Source organism: Leptopilina boulardi, unplaced genomic scaffold (genome assembly GCF_019393585.1).
Source record: "Leptopilina boulardi isolate dan_hultmark-lab unplaced genomic scaffold, ZJU_Lbou_2.1 LbouV2_31, whole genome shotgun sequence".
In the NCBI taxonomy this organism is placed as follows: domain Eukaryota; kingdom Metazoa; phylum Arthropoda; class Insecta; order Hymenoptera; family Figitidae; genus Leptopilina; species Leptopilina boulardi.
The window spans coordinates 1,498,791-1,514,747 of NW_026137874.1; the positions used below are offsets into that span (position 1 = coordinate 1,498,791).

General features: G+C 29.3%; 2 protein-coding genes across 4 annotated transcripts in view; both read left to right on the forward strand.

The window, feature by feature from the left end:
• The first annotated feature begins 593 nt into the window (after positions 1-593).
• Positions 594-13,357, forward strand: LOC127283138 (neurofibromin). Of its 3 annotated transcripts, none has more exons than XM_051307826.1 (27): positions 594-791; positions 1,795-2,122; positions 2,198-2,416; positions 2,562-3,249; positions 3,330-3,600; positions 3,685-4,062; positions 4,175-4,361; positions 4,446-4,487; positions 4,571-4,644; positions 4,714-5,585; positions 5,655-5,965; positions 6,043-6,604; positions 6,666-7,214; positions 7,342-7,536; positions 7,608-8,034; positions 8,119-8,718; positions 8,796-9,469; positions 9,534-9,921; positions 9,993-10,133; positions 10,200-10,577; positions 10,654-10,767; positions 11,402-11,488; positions 11,744-11,946; positions 12,027-12,213; positions 12,281-12,507; positions 12,681-12,800; positions 12,966-13,357. In XM_051307826.1, exons 1-26 carry the CDS (start codon positions 732-734, stop codon positions 12,721-12,723), a joined length of 8,205 nt encoding a protein of 2,734 aa, XP_051163783.1. In that variant the 5' UTR covers positions 594-731; the 3' UTR covers positions 12,724-12,800; positions 12,966-13,357. The 3 variants fall into 3 exon arrangements, with proteins under 3 accessions (XP_051163783.1, XP_051163784.1, XP_051163782.1); XM_051307825.1 differs by having other exon boundaries at positions 595-791; positions 12,624-12,800; XM_051307827.1 differs by lacking the exon at positions 11,402-11,488 and having other exon boundaries at positions 12,624-12,800.
• Positions 13,358-15,728: 2,371 nt separating this feature from the next.
• The window catches only part of LOC127283305 (cilia- and flagella-associated protein 206-like), a 41,076-nt gene continuing 40,847 nt past the window's right edge, over positions 15,729-15,957 (forward strand). Inside the window, exon 1 of the mRNA XM_051308073.1 lies at positions 15,729-15,885. The gene's annotated coding sequence lies outside the window, so the exon portion shown is untranslated. The remainder of the gene's footprint in view (positions 15,886-15,957) is intronic.

Below are 15,957 nucleotides of genomic sequence, written 5' to 3' on the forward strand. Positions count from 1 at the left end.
TACAAAATTAAAATCTACTTTAAGTTTTAAAATCTACTTTAATTATAACAAAAAAATATTTGTAAAATAAAATTATTTAATTGAATCGAATAAAAAATGCTTTACAAAACATAATACTGAATTTTGAATAAAAATCCTACCTTGTAAATTAATTAATTATAAAATAAATTAAAAGTACTAGAGAATATGTAAATTTAAATATTTTGCAATTTTTCTCAATTTTTGAAGTAAATTAAACAAATTTGAATAGAAAAGAGAGAAAAAAAACAAACAGAGCGAATATGTGAATGAATCTGATGATTTTCCTGTCTAATACTCGCGAATAAAAACTCATTGAACATCACAGGAAAATATTTTGAGGGATTCCATTGAAGGAATGTCTATTATCGACCGAGGGGACCGAATTGCTCTTATGAATGGCGCGGTCACTTGGCGGGGGAATGGAATACTTTGTTTCTTCTAAAGGTGGTTTCGCATTGGTTGATAGTAAGCAAGAAAGTTCAGAAATTCATTCATAATTCCAAACTAACCAATCAACATCTACGACGCCTTCCAATCAACATTGCTTTTTAAATATCCAATTAAAATTCACGCTTGCCAGTGTAAGTTCGTAAATGGCGACGTCTTGATCGCGGGCCACAGTGCTCGGTCCGGGAAAAAATTTGTTATAAAATTGAAAAAAAAATTGTTATGACGTCTCGTCAATGAAGCTTTAGTGAAAAACGGCCGGGATGGGGACGCAAAAGCCGGGGGAGTGGGCGAATGCGCTTATTGCGCGATTCGAAGATCAGGTACATTATTCAATTACATTTTCACCATCTCTATCGCTATTCATTCCATCTTATTTCTTCAAAATCTTCCTTTTTGAGCATTTTTTCCAATTTTCCCCACAAACACACTAATAAACTTCAAATTTTTCTATTGCATGTAAAAACTGTCAAATCTTATTTTGAGGTTAGAACACCCTCCTTTCACCAATTTCCCTAATTTCAAAAAGGAAGAATTTTTATTTAATTTTTGTTATAAAATGCCATGTAAGTGTTAAAAATAGCAAAAAAATTCATGTTTATATTTACAGAAAAAATGTGAAATTAACTCTACTGTAATTTTTTTTTTTCTTGAAAATCGAATTTACTGTCAAAATTTAATTACATGACATGTGTGTTATTACACACGTGTTGTGAGATAATAGTTTTTTTTTTTTCTTACTGTTTTGATTTTGGAGCACTTGACAGTGTGTCAAGGTGTATGAATAAGTCATACTTTTATATTTGAACATCTGGTTTATTGTCTCAATTTCTAGGAAAGAGATATGTAATTCTGTGTGTTTGTGTGTTAAAAATTTTGGAAAATTATCATTATTTTTACAATTGAATTAATATGTACGTGTATTTAAAAGATTCATTCATAGAAATTCTTCTTGAACCCTCTCCTCTACCCCTTCCTCTACAATTTGACCTTCTGTTTCTCAGCTTTTTTCCTCCTCCCACCCCCCCTGTCCCTGCTTCCGGGTTGTTGTCCAATCGCGGTTGATGTTTCCGAATTCTCTTACCCCACTTCTATCGTTTTACAACTGCATGAATGAAAATACATATATACATATACAATTATGTGTAAAATAAGGTTTACACACAAATTAATGATTGATTATCAGAACTTTGACAATAAATTGAATTAATTAAGGAGAAATAGCATACTTTGATTTAAAAATTAAGGGTGTGGTCTCTAAATAAAAAATATTTTTTATTTTGATTTCTTTTTTTTTTTTTTTTAATGAAATAATTTTTTTTTCAGTTGCCATGTCGAACTGGTCATCAAACAACACACTCCCGGCTGAATGAGGAGAAGAATAAAAAATGTTTGATAAAAATTTCACGATATCGTTTCTCCCTCGTGATATCTGGCCTTACAAAAATGCTGCAACGCGTCAACGAAATGGTACCATCGACAGGAGGACAACGTTCTTTTAATGCCGCTGACCAAGAACGAAATTGTTATGAATCGATTATTATAGTGTTAGATACTCTAGAACGATGTCTCGCTAATCAACCTAAAGATACAACAAAATATGATGAGGCTATGAATGTTAAAAAAACACTTAAAGAAATTTGTCAATTTATTGGTATGTGTTTTATATATAATAATTTTTAATTTACCTATGTATTAATTTTTAATTTACAATTCTTTTTTTTTGCAGATATACCAAACGACAGTCCTCAAAATGCTCATTTAAAAAATCTAGCAAGCAAAGTACTCTTTGCACTTAGCTTAAATTTTTTTAACGCTGTCTTTAATCGAATATCAGCACGACTACAGGAACTTTCCGTTAGTAATGAAGAGAATCCTGATTATAGTGACATTGAACTTATTCAACATATTAACGTTGATGTTCATAGGCTTGCAAAACTTTTAAATGGTTCGTTTTTATCATTTTTTTTTATTTCTTAAATATATTTGTCTCAGAGCCAAATAAATTTCATTTTTGTTGCTCTGTAACAATTTTTTGTAGCAAAAAAGGTAATAGTATTCTTTGATTAATGTTTGTTTTCTAAAAATTTTAGAAACAATTCAAAAATTCCGCCAATTAAAAAAATCAGCGCATCTAGTCCTAATGAATTCATTGGAGAAAGCCGTGTGGAATTGGATGGACACATATCCACATGAATTTGCCGATTTACAAAAACGACCAAATGAAGAATTGGGAAAAGCCTGTGGCGAATTGTTTGATGTATTGGATTCATTTGTTGATAATAAAAAAGGAAGAACAGCTGCCGTTTGGCCATTACAAATAATGTTATTGATATTGTCGCCTAAAGTATTGGAGGAAATTGTCAACGCCGACACTGGTGCACCATGTTCGCCAAAGCATTCGAAAAAAAAATCATTCATTGATGGCATCAAAAAAGGATTGGTAATGCATGGCGGTTCAAATAAACAAATTGTTGAAGCTGCCGCTGTTACTTGCGTGAAATTATGCAAGGCCTCAACCTATATTAGTAATTTAGATTCCAATAATGTGATGTTTACACTTGTACAACATGTGATGAGTGATTTAACATCACTTTTATTTAATCCAAATAAACCATTTTCAAGAGGACAGAGCTGTATGGCTCAGGATATTGATTTAATGATAGACTGTTTTGTCAGTTGTTTTCGCATTAAACCCCATAACAACGAAGTACTTAAAGTCTGCTTAAATTTGAATTCACCCTCGACCTATCAATATGTTCTAGTCAGTTCATTATACAGGTAAGTTTTTATTATTCAATTAGTTTTTTTTTTAATTTAATTTTGTTGTTAGCGTTCAATATTTTAATGATTAATTACAGAATCGTTACTCAACCAAGATTACCATGGTGGCCTCAAATCGATTTGGTTTACTCTCGCAGTGCCGAATTGAGAAATATGTTCACTGATGCTCTCAATAAAGTTACACAAAATTACATATCGCATACACCGTTACGAATGATACAGAGTTTAACCCTCAAGGGCAAGGAACAAAGTAAATATAGAGATAGAGGAGAAGAAGTTTCGAGTTATAGAAATCTTTTATTTTGGATGGTGCGATTAATACACGCCGATCCAATGTTAATGTTAAATGTAAGTTTAATTTTATTTTTATTTTCAAATTTTTTATTTTTCCTACTGAAAATTAATTTTTATATAATTCTAATTTCATTTTAGAATCAAGGCAAAGCCGGTCATGAAATACAGAGTTCTACATTAGAACTAATAAATGGTTTAGTATCATTGGTTCATCAACCAACGATGCCGGACATTGCTCATGAAGCAATGGAAGCGCTATTAGTTTTACATCATCCTGATAAAATAAAAGCCTGGAATCCAGAGGCTCCTATTAATACATTTTGGGATGTTAGTTCACAGGTTTTATTTTCAATTTCACAAAAATTAACTCAACATCAAATTGTTAATTACACGGATATTTTAAAATGGCTGAGGGAAGTTTTAATATGTCGAAATGCATTTCTCTCGCAAAATAAAGACTATGCAAATATCGGCAGTCAAATTGCTATTTGCAAACAAGCGCACATTAAACTTGAGGTTTGTAATTTCATTTAAAATTAAATTTATTTAAAGACTAAATAGTTAATTAAAAATAAATTCTAAAAACTAAATAAAATTTTAATTCGTGATTTATTTATAAATTTTCCAGGTGGTTTTATTTATGTATCTGTGGAGTATTGACATGGAAGCTGTTTTAGTCGCAATGTCATGTTTTGCTCTTTTATGCGAAGAGGCGGAAATTCGCTGTGGAAGTGACGAAGTTGCTGTAACATGTCTTTTGCCTAATTATCATTTATATGTTGAACTGGCTCAAGCTTCCACTGTTTTAACAATTGGTGAGAATAATAATTTTTATTTATTTATTTAAGTTGAAAATTATCCGAATTTACCTAAACAGAAAATTTTTTTTCACCAAACAGCCAGTGGGGAAAGTAGAATGTATTATCATGAACATAATCACGGTGAGTTATTTTAATTTTTTTTTTTTATTAACTATACTAATTATTTTTACCATCTACTATTTAATTATTTTGAAATATTACAGGTCGCTTAGCTTTGCAAAAAAGAATAATGGCTCTCTTGAGAAAAATCGAACATTGCGTCAATGGTGTTCAACCGGTTGGTAGAAAAATTATTCATTTTTTTTTTGAAATTTTATCAAATATTAATTTATTTTTTTCCAAACAGGCTTGGGAGGAAACTTTTCGCAATTGGGAACAAACATCACGACAATTGTCCAATTATCCAAAGACAAAAGCAGAAGACGGTCAAGTTGAATCGTTTCATCGAAGCACGGGAAAACGAAGAGCTTCACATCAAAATTCCGAACACGAATTAGAAGAACAAATCAATGAATGGGCTAATATGACTGGTTTTTTGTGCGCTTTAGGCGGTGTTTGTCTTCAACGAAGATCACCAAATCGACCATTATCTGGAATGCCATCGAATCCAGAACCAAAGAGAAGTTCAACTAAACTTCAAGATTCAGTTTCATCTTTAACAAATTCAAGTCAAGAAGTACAATATTGTCCAGTGACACAATTTGTATTTAATCTTCTACGATTGTTAATTTGTAATAATGAAAAATTTGGTGCACAAATACAAAAACACGTGAAAGAATTAGTGGGACATGAAATGAATCCTACATTATATCCAATTTTATTTGATCAAATTAAAAGTATTGTGGAGAAATTTTTTGATCAACAAGGTCAAGTTATTGTCACCGATGTGAATACACAATTTATTGAGCATACAATATTTATTATGAAAAATGTATTGGATTCAAAAACTGATCAGCCATCGGAATATCTTGGAATGACAAGTATTGAGGGTATGATGTTGGCTATTGTTAGATATGTACGACATTTAGATACAAATGTTCATATTAAAACAAAACTTTGTCAACTAGTTGAAGTGATGATGAAGAGACGTGATGATTTAGCATTTCGTCAGGAAATGAAATTTCGCAATAAACTCGTTGAATATCTCACCGATTGGATATTGGGTACAACACATCAAATTGCCCCTTCAGCGAGTGGCGATGTTTCAATTGCAAATAGGTGAGAAAATATTTTTTTCAAAACTTTATAACTGAAGTTTATGATAAATTATTTAATGTTTTTCAATAGTTCGAGTTTTAGAGATTTGGATCAAGCTTGCATGGAAGCTGTTGGAGCATTATTAAGAGGATTACCCCTTCAACCGGAAGAATCCGATCGTGGTGATTTAATGGAAGCGAAATCACAACTTTTTCTCAAGTATTTTACATTATTCATGAATTTATTGAATAATTGCAATGATGTTGCTGCTGAAGAAAAGGAAGAAGTTTCTAGACAAAGAATAACATCGGGAAAACTTTCGACACTTCGTAATGCAACTATTCAGGCGATGAGTAATCTTTTGAGTGCAAATATCGACAGCGGTCTCATGCATTCAATTGGTATGTTATTATTATTTATTTCAATTGTTAAGTAAATTATTATTAAATTAATAAAATTTGGAATATTTTTGATACAGTTTTGGGTTATAATCGAGATTTACAAACACGAGCAGCATTCATGGAAGTGTTGACGAAAATTCTTCAACAAGGAACGGAATTTGATACACTTGCGGAAACTGTATTAGCCGATAGATTCGAACAATTGGTACAATTAGTGACAATGATAAGCGATAAGGGAGAATTGCCAATAGCAATGGCTTTGGCAAATGTTGTGACAACTAATCAAATGGATGAACTTGCTCGTGTTTTTGTTACTCTCTTTGATGCAAAACATTTACTTTCGCCTCTTCTTTGGAATATGTTTTATCGTGAAGTGGAAGTATCCGATTGTATGCAAACATTATTTCGTGGCAATAGTCTTGGTAGTAAAATTATGGCCTTTTGTTTTAAAATTTATGGCGCTAGCTATTTACAAAATCTTTTGGAACCACTTATAAGACCATTGTTGAGCGATCCAGTTACGGGTTTTGAAGTTGATAGCGCGAGAATTGATGCTAATGAAGATATCGAGCAAAATGGAAGAAATTTAATTGCCTTGACACAAAAAGTTTTTGATGCCATTGTTTCATCGGCTGATCGGTAAGTTTGAAAAATTGATTTAAAATTAGAATTAAATTCTAATTTTCTTTTTTTTTTCTAGATTTCCTCCACAATTGCGATCAATGTGTCATTGTCTTTATCAAGTTTTGAGTAAAAGATTTCCACAATGTCCTCAGAATAATATTGGCGCTGTTGGTACAGTTATATTTTTACGTTTTATTAATCCAGCTATTGTATCACCACAAGAAATGGGAATTGTAAATAAACCAATGCCACCGCAAGTGAAACGTGGCCTTATGTTGATGTCGAAAATTTTGCAAAATATTGCAAATCATGTTGAATTCAGTAAAGAACAGCACATGTTGCCTTTCAATGATTTTCTTCAAGCTCATTTTGAAATTGGAAGACGATTTTTCATACAAATTGCATCTGATTGTGAAACAGTGGACCAAGCAAATCATCCAATGTCATTTGTTTCGGATGCAAATGTATTGGCATTACATCGATTACTTTGGAATCATCAAGAGAGAATTGGTGATTATTTAAGCAGTAGTCGTGATCATAAGGCAATGGGTCGAAGACCTTTTGATAAAATGGCAACATTATTGGCCTATCTTGGTCCTCCTGAACATAAACCAGTTGATTCACAGTAAGTTTTTTCTTTTAGTTTAATTATAGAAATACTTTTATTTTGAATATTAAAGGTTCATATACCTTTCTTTTTCCTATTTAAAATTTGATAATTTAATTATCATTAGAAACGTACTTTCTTCAAGCTTATTATTCTCGTCTTCCTACGCCCGATGGTCGAGTATTGATATGTCATCAACAAATTTTGAGGAAATAATGGTGAAGCACAATATGCATGAAAAGGAAGAATTTAAAAGTATCAAGAGTTTGAATATTTTCTATCAAGCAGGAACGAGTAAACAAGGATATCCTGTTTTTTACTATATCGCGAGGCGTTACAAGTAATTTATCACAATTTAATTATAATTAATTAATTATTTTTAATACTAATTCTAATTTTTTTTTTCCCCAGAATTGGTGAAACTAATGGAGATCTTTTGATATATCATGTGATTTTGACATTAAAACCATTTTGTCATTCACCATTTGAATTGGTTGTTGATTTCACACACACTTGTTCTGATAATCGTTTTAGAACTGAATTCTTACAAAAATGGTTTTACGTTTTACCTGAGGTTGCTTATGAAAATATTCACGCTGCTTATATTTATAATTGTAATAGTTGGGTGAGGGAATATACAAAATTTCACGATAGAATATTGGCACCATTAAAAGGAAATCGAAAAGTTGTATTTGTCGATGGACCTGGAAGACTTAATGATTTAATTGACATGGAACAACAAAAATTACCCGGTGCAACACTTTCACTTGATGAAGATCTTAAAGTTTTTACAAGTGCACTAAAATTGTCTCATAAAGACACCAAAGTCTCTATAAAGGTGAGGTTTTTTTTTTATTATTTAAATATCAATTATTTGAAAATTTCATGGTTAATTTGATTACAATTTTTTATTGGCTTTTAGGTGGGACCAACAGCAATACAAATAACATCAGCTGAAAAATGTAAAGTTCTATCGCACTCAGTTTTATTAAATGATGTCTATTATGCATCGGAAATTGAGGAAGTTTGTCTAGTTGATGATAATCAATTTACATTGACAATTTCCAATGAAGCGGGTCCATTGTCATTTATTCATAACGATTGCGATAGTATTGTACAGGCAATAATTCATATCAGAAATCGTTGGGAACTATCTCAACCCGATTCAATGTCAGTACATCCAAAAATTCGTCCCAAAGACGTACCGGGAACATTATTAAATATGGCTCTCTTAAATTTGGGTAGTTCAGATCCTAATTTACGAACTGCTGCCTATAATCAATTATGTGCTTTAACAGCGACTTTTGATCTTAAAATTGAAGGACAATTACTTGAAACATCAGGACTTTGTATTCCCTCAAATAATACAATTTTCATTAAACATTTGAGTGAGACACTTGCCGCTAATGATCCACATTTGACATTGGAATTTTTAGAAGAATGCATCGAGGGTTTTAAAGGATCAACCATTGAACTGAAACATTTGTGTTTGGAATACATGACACCTTGGCTTAATAATCTCGTAAGGCGTTTTTTTTTTTAATTTTAATTAAAAATTCAATATTGTAATACAAAATGTAATACAAATTCGTTTTTTAGGTTCGATTCTATAAGCCAAATGACGAGGGTGGAAAACGACAGAAGCAAGTAACGCAAATATTGGAGAAACTAATAACATTGACAATTGATGAAGTTGAAATGTATCCGAGTATACAGGCAAAAATTTGGAGTACAATTGGAAGACTTCCGGATTTAATTGATACAGTTTTGGATAATTTTATTCAACGAAGTGTACGCTATGGTTTGGGTTCGCCAATGGTGGAAATAATGGCCGATACAGCAGTTGCATTAGCTTCCGGTAATGTTCAACTTGTTGCAAAAAAAGTTATTGGAAGACTTTGTCGTGTTGTTGATAAAACATGTACATCACCAACTCCATTATTGGAACAACATATGATGTGGGATGATATTGCAATATTGGCACGATATTTATTAATGCTCTCATTTAATAATTGTCTTGATGTTGGAAAACATTTACCATATCTCTTTCATACTGTGACATTTCTTGTTTGTTCCGGAAGTCTTAGTATGCGAGCATCAACACATGGTTTAGTTATAAATATTATTCATTCACTTTGTACTTGTAGTTCACCTTCTTTTTCCGAAGATACTTATCGTGTTCTTCGTATGAGTTTAGATGAATTTTCATTGCCAAAATTCTATTTGTTGTTTGGAATCAGTAAAGTGAAATCGGCCGCTGTGACTGCTTTCAGGTAATTTTGGAATTATCTTTCACAAATTTGAAGAAGAGGTTTTAATGTTTTTTTTTTTATTTAGGTCGAGTTATAGACATTCGAATGAGAAATGGTTTGGCAATGAGAGAACAATGGGAGGAATTCAAGATCGTGAAAGACTTTCTTTGACGAGTTTAGAAGTGATAACTGATGCACTTTTGGAAATAATGGAAGCTTGTATGAGGGATATTCCAAAATGTGATTGGCTAAAAACATGGACATCGTTGGCAAAGAGTTTTGCTTTTTGTTTTAATCCTGCATTACAGCCGAGAGCGTTGATTGTTTTTGGATGTATTAGTAAAAGTATCACCGATCAGGATATTAAACAATTGTTGAGAATTTTAGTTAAAGCACTTGAGAGTTTTAATGATATTATACTTCTCGAATCGATTGTCATGTGTCTCACAAGATTACAACCGCTTCTAAGACCCGTGAGTATATTTTTTTTTCTTTAATCACAATAGATTTTCAATTTTTCTTATTTACAAATTTTTTTTCTCAGGAATCTCCAATTCATAGATATTTATTTTGGGTAGCTACTTCAGTTTTACAGTTGGATGAAGCTTCTCTTTATGCCTCTGGTTTGGCTCTTTTGGAACAAAATTTACATACTTTGGACTCGCAAGGAACTTTCGATGATAAGGTATGGAATTATAATTTACAATTTTCAAAGAAAAAAAAAAATAATAAACTAAATCTATCTCCTTAGACTTTGGAACGAGTTATGATGTCAACGCGAGAGCCTTTGGAATGGCATTTTAAACAATTGGATCATGCTGTTGGATTGTCATTTAAGTCTAATTTTCATTTTGCATTGGTTGGTCATTTATTGAAAGGATATAGACATCCAACACCGACAACTGTCACGAGAACGGCGCGTGTTTTAACAATGTTATTGGCAATTGTTGCAAAACCATATCGAAGAGATAAATTTGAAGTGACACCTGAAAGTGTTGCTTATCTCGCAGCATTAGTGTCTGTTTCGGAAGAAGTTCGAAGTAGATGTCACATAAGACATGCTCTTGGTAGAAGTGCCAATGAATCGGGCAGTAATGATTTTCTCGATACTTTAATTACTAATGGAACGGTAAGAATTAGAAAGAAAATAAATAAATTAAATAATAAATTAATTTAAAAAAATAAATTCGAATTTTTTTTTCCAGGAATTTTCAACGAGCGTTAATAATCCACCAAATCGTAGACAAAAATCATGGGATCTTTTGGATCAATCGGCAATTACACATGCGCGACAACTTAAGCAGCATCCTACACATCAGGTAAATTTAATTAATAATTTTTTTTTTCATTTTAATGCACTTATGAAGCTAAATTAACTTTATAACAATTGTTTTCTTGTCGTTTCATGTCGGTTTTTATATTTTTTTTTTTCTTTTTTTTTTCATTGTAAACGTTGTAGTTTGATTGTATTGTCGAAAAAAAAGTATCTGAAATTTTATTATATTATCTAAAATTTACCTAAACGTTGCACGTATTGTTCTTTTTTTTAATTGTGCCTTAAGAATATAATTGTCAAATACAAAAAAAGATAATATATAAAAATGCATGATATTTTGAATCTCTGAAAAAATATTTTCTATCATTAATTTATTTCTTGCCTTTCTGGTATTGAAAATTATTTTAAAAAATATTTTTCCTAAAAAACAATATTATAAAGTGAAAACAAATTGGCAAAATAATTATTGTGCAAAAAAAAAAAAAAAATGGTTTGTGCTTTAAAGTCTAATTCACAAATTTTGTGTGAACCTTTTTTTCTATGTTTGATACGTGTCTGTGTCTGCCTTTACCTGGATCGTAATCCTTAAAAAAAAAAAAAAAAAAAATGTCCACTAACGTCTCTCTCACCTCATCATTTCGATCATCTTATTTGATGATGTTCATCGACTAACCCAGACTGGCAGGACTTTATTTAAAACACAACGATCTTTCTCTGTACCATCTACAAAGGAAGTGAAATCCAACGATGAATTAGAGCCAAAGGTACTTATCGATTATTCATTTTTTTTCAGCAATTAAATCAGGAGTTACAAATTAAAAGAAATTGATTCTAAAAAAAAAGATTCTAAACACTATTTTAGAATTTTTTTTTTTAATTAGCAAATTTCCCTATTCACATGTTTCTTTATGTGTTTTTGTGTGTGTTATGGAGTTTGCGATATTTTTCTAAAAAGCACTGATTTATTTTTTCAAGTGAAAAAAAAAATTTGTTTTTCATTCATGTTAATTTAAATATAGAATCGAAGTACAAGAGTCAGTGTGAGCAATGAAAACAACGTTCTTTTGGATCCTGAAGTACTCACTGATTTTTCAACACAAACCCTTGTCTTAACTGTGTTGGCAACTTTGGTCAAATATTCCACTGAAGAAAGTGAAACAAGAATATTGTACGGTTATCTTGCAGAAGCTTCTGTCGTTTTTCCAAAAGTCTTCCCAGTTATGTAAGTATATTAAAAAAAAAAAAAAAAAAAATTATCTAAAGAAATTTTGATAATAAAATTTTAAATAATTAATTTTTCAGTCATAATTTATTGGATGCTAAAATAAATAGTGTCCTGTCATCATGTCATGATCAAGCGATTTTAAATTCGGTTCAAGCTATCATTCAAAATATGATTGCTTGTGAAGATACGAGTCAACAACAATTACATTATTTACAAAGCTGTGGTTTTGGAGGACTTTGGCGATTCGCTGGACCTTACACTAAGGTAAGAATAATATTTTATTTTTGTTGTTTTTGAATTAAATTTTATTTTTTTTTCTCTTCTCTCCCAGTGTAATCGAACCGCAGAGAGTGCCGAATTATTTGTTAATTGTCTCGAGGCAATGGTTGAAACATGTTTGCCAGTTGAAGAAATTGAAAATGTAACGCAAGATTCTTCATCGGAACAAAATAAACGATCTTCCGATCAAGATAAAACAAATCCTCCAAGTGATCGCTCGAAAAATCGATATTCATCCGATGAAAATGAAGATTTAAAAAATTCTCAAATTCGTAAGGAGTAAGTATATTAATTATTTATCAAAATAGAAGAATAGAATATTTTTTTTTGGTTATAAAATTTCAAATTAATTTAATTTTTAATATTAATGTTATTATTTTTAATTTCTTAATTAGTTTAAGTGGTGAAAGACGAATAAGCAAATTGACAGATATTTCTGATAATTTAAATAGAGGAGAAAGTTCAAGTAACAGTAGCGGAGGTTCGCAGCCATAGCGATTAATTAAACACTCAACGAGGCAGTGTATCAAATTTAGAGAAGAAAAAATTCAACAACTAGAGGAACAAACCAGGTAATGCATTTTGAAATTAAAAAATCATTTTTTATAACCTTTTTCCTCATAAATTTGATGATCTTTAAAAAAAAAATTTTACCTTAAGTAATTAAAATTTATATTGAAAATTAAATTACATAAATTTCAAAAATTTTATACTTTAAATTTAATTACTTTTCAAAGGAATTTTGACATGATGGTTCCATGTTACTGCTGTTACATGTCCAGTCAGATTAATTCAGTGCCGTCCACTTCTCACTAACAAGACACACGTTTTCAAGAAAATAACTAATCCTAAATAATTTTTTTAAAATCACTATTAACTTACTAAAAAAAAATTTGCAACATTTTTTTTAATTACTTAAATAAGTAAGAAATTTAAAGATAATTTTTTTTTTACAAAAAGAAATTCATTTTCTTAGTTTGTCCCTTCAAGTTTTTGAAACTCGTGATTAAATACTCAAAATATATGTTTACGTTAAGTTTTAACATAATCTTTTTTTATATATATAGAGTTAAATTTTATCGAAATACTATTTATATTTTTAGTCAATGTATATGTATTTAACTTTTTTTTTCTCATAAAAAAAAGAAATTGTCTATTTAATAATTGTGTACAATTTGTACATAATTTAATTTTTTAAGATAGAATACAACGAAGGTGTTTACTAAATGAACAAAAAAAAAATTTTTTTTTTTTGTTTTTTATCAAAAAGTATAGAAAAAGTTTAAGTTTGTGACCATAAACCGCCGAAATTAATTTTTCTAACGAAAAAAATTACGAAGAAATAACATTGAAAAAGAGAAACAATGAAGTATTTAATAACTTAGCATAATTTTCTTAAAAAAAAGGAAAAAAAAAAGAAAAAAAAATTACCTTAGATCGAAACCAAAGTATTGAATTTACAAAGTCTTCTAATAATAATTTCAATTTGCATTTAAGCTTCAATACCACATTGTGGCCTTAGATTTTCTCTCAAAAAGTATTAATTTCAAAATATTTTTATAATCATTCTCATGTAGGCCTAGAAAAAGTAAAATTATATATCTGTATCCTTATTGCTGAAAACAGTTAACAAAAAACATCTCGTTGAAGTTTTCAATTTTTATTATTGGCTTCCTTAAGGCTGTGTTTAAAAAATTAAATTAAACTTTCTTTTTAATTCTCTCACTGAGATAATTTTTTAAATATTTTTTATTTTTTTTTCTTAATAAATTTTACAATTTCCCTGAAAGGTACAAACGAAGATTTTTTTTTTTAAATTTCGATTCTCTCTAAAGAAGAAGAAAAATGACTTAAAATTTGTGTAAAAAAAGAAAAGGTATTTAATTCCTTTTGAATGCACAGCAAAAAAAAAACACCAACTAGAATTTTGAAATTCGTATAAAAATATACGAAACTATTTTGAAAATAATTAATAAGTAATTGTTAGGAAATTATAATTACCATCGACTTTTTAGAAATAAAAAAAAAATGAATGTTTCTGTCGACTATTATTTGTATATGTCAAAAATAATACGTGGAAAAAATGATTGTGTCGACATTTTTAATATAATAATTAAAATAATAATAATAAATAATAACAATAATAAATGTGTTATATCTTGTAAATGTGTTAGAATGAAAATTTTACGAAGTTTACTGAATTATAAAAAGGTTTTCTTCTCTCTAAATGTGATGTAATTATTATGCGTGAGAATATTACAATTATTATATATATTATTAAATATTATATTTTATCATTACAGTGAAACTCCGACGTTTTTACTCATTAGAATATTGTTGTTCGCGATTGTATATAGAAGGAAATAATTCTTGATGTTATTATAAAATTGTTCTTATAATAATTAATAAGAAATAAATTTATATTATATAAACTTTCCAATTTATGGGTAATAATAATTACATCGTACAAAATAAAAACATGGGTTTCACTGTATTTGTTAATGAAAACGTTCATTTTTTTCTTAAAGATATTACGTCTAAGTATTATTATGTAAGTAGTATATAGACAAATGTTATTGTATATTTAAATAAAAATACTTAATACAAATTAATTATTAGAAAATTTCATTAAAAATTTTTTTAATCTTTTTTAATTATTAGTTCTTTTTATATTAATGATTTAATTATGAGAATGAAATTATTAGAATGGAGAAAAATCAATTGATTTGTATAAATATTTTTTTTTTACTTTTAAATTAAAATTAAACAATTTTGAAAATATTTCGCGCTAAAATGTTAATGGCGCGCAAAATAATTTATGAAATTAACCAATAGAAAATGAGTTAAAAGCTCATTGGTGGATTATTAAAAGTCAAGTTGCGCATGCTCACTCCGTTGATTCGTTGGCGCCAAATATTTTTTTTATTAATTTTAATTAAAATTTATCACTTAAATAGGTCAAATAGGTAAAATAAATCAATACATTGATGATATCTTTATGAAAATTTAATGCAATGTATTTTATATAATGTAAATTCATTTTAAATTAATGTTAAATCACTTGAATGTAATAGACTTGACTCCAGTAGTAGTGAAGCCGTCTATTGAGATCACGTGACCAATTGCAACAAAATTGGTAGATCGCGTCGTTCCTTCGAAATCCCGCGTGTCGTGCTCCAATTTTTTCGTTAAAAAAGAATGTTTTTTAGTCGTTTCGAGTTATTATGAGTGTTAATTAGTGTTCGTGAGTGATAAATGCTTAATTTTGATAAAAACTTTTATACAATTTCGTTATATTTAACGCTTAATCCCTTGTCAAGTCGGCGTTGATTTTCGGCAAATTGTGTGTGCAAGCAATCATTTTTTCAAAAACGGCAACATTGCTTTTTTTATATTCTGATTCAAAATCTCAGTGAAACAGTGTGTTCGATTAATTATAATCAAGTGCTGATTAAAATTTCCATAAAAACTCATTATAGTGACTAATTTGGAGGTTATAATTTGCTTATTTCATTTGTTTGCATTGTTGCATAGAAAAATTTTCATGGCTTATGTTTAGTGTATTGTGTCAAGTGTCATTTTAAAAGGATTATCAAGAAAAAGTCACCTAAGGATCTTCTACTACAAATATAGGATTACCATCAATTTGCAGCAACGGTGAGTCAATAAAAAATAAATTTCTTTAAATTATTTTTAATTGCGATATTATTTGATATAAATCTGTGTATT

Coding starts and splice junctions, on each gene's coding strand:
- LOC127283138 (XM_051307825.1), top strand. CDS start 732: ATGGGGACGCAAAAGCCGGGGGAGTGGGCGAATGCGCTTATTGCGCGA. Junction 3,250..3,329: donor CTAGTCAGTTCATTATACAG/GTAAGTTTTTAT, acceptor GATTAATTACAG/AATCGTTACTCAACCAAGAT. Junction 4,362..4,445: donor TTCCACTGTTTTAACAATTG/GTGAGAATAATA, acceptor TTCACCAAACAG/CCAGTGGGGAAAGTAGAATG.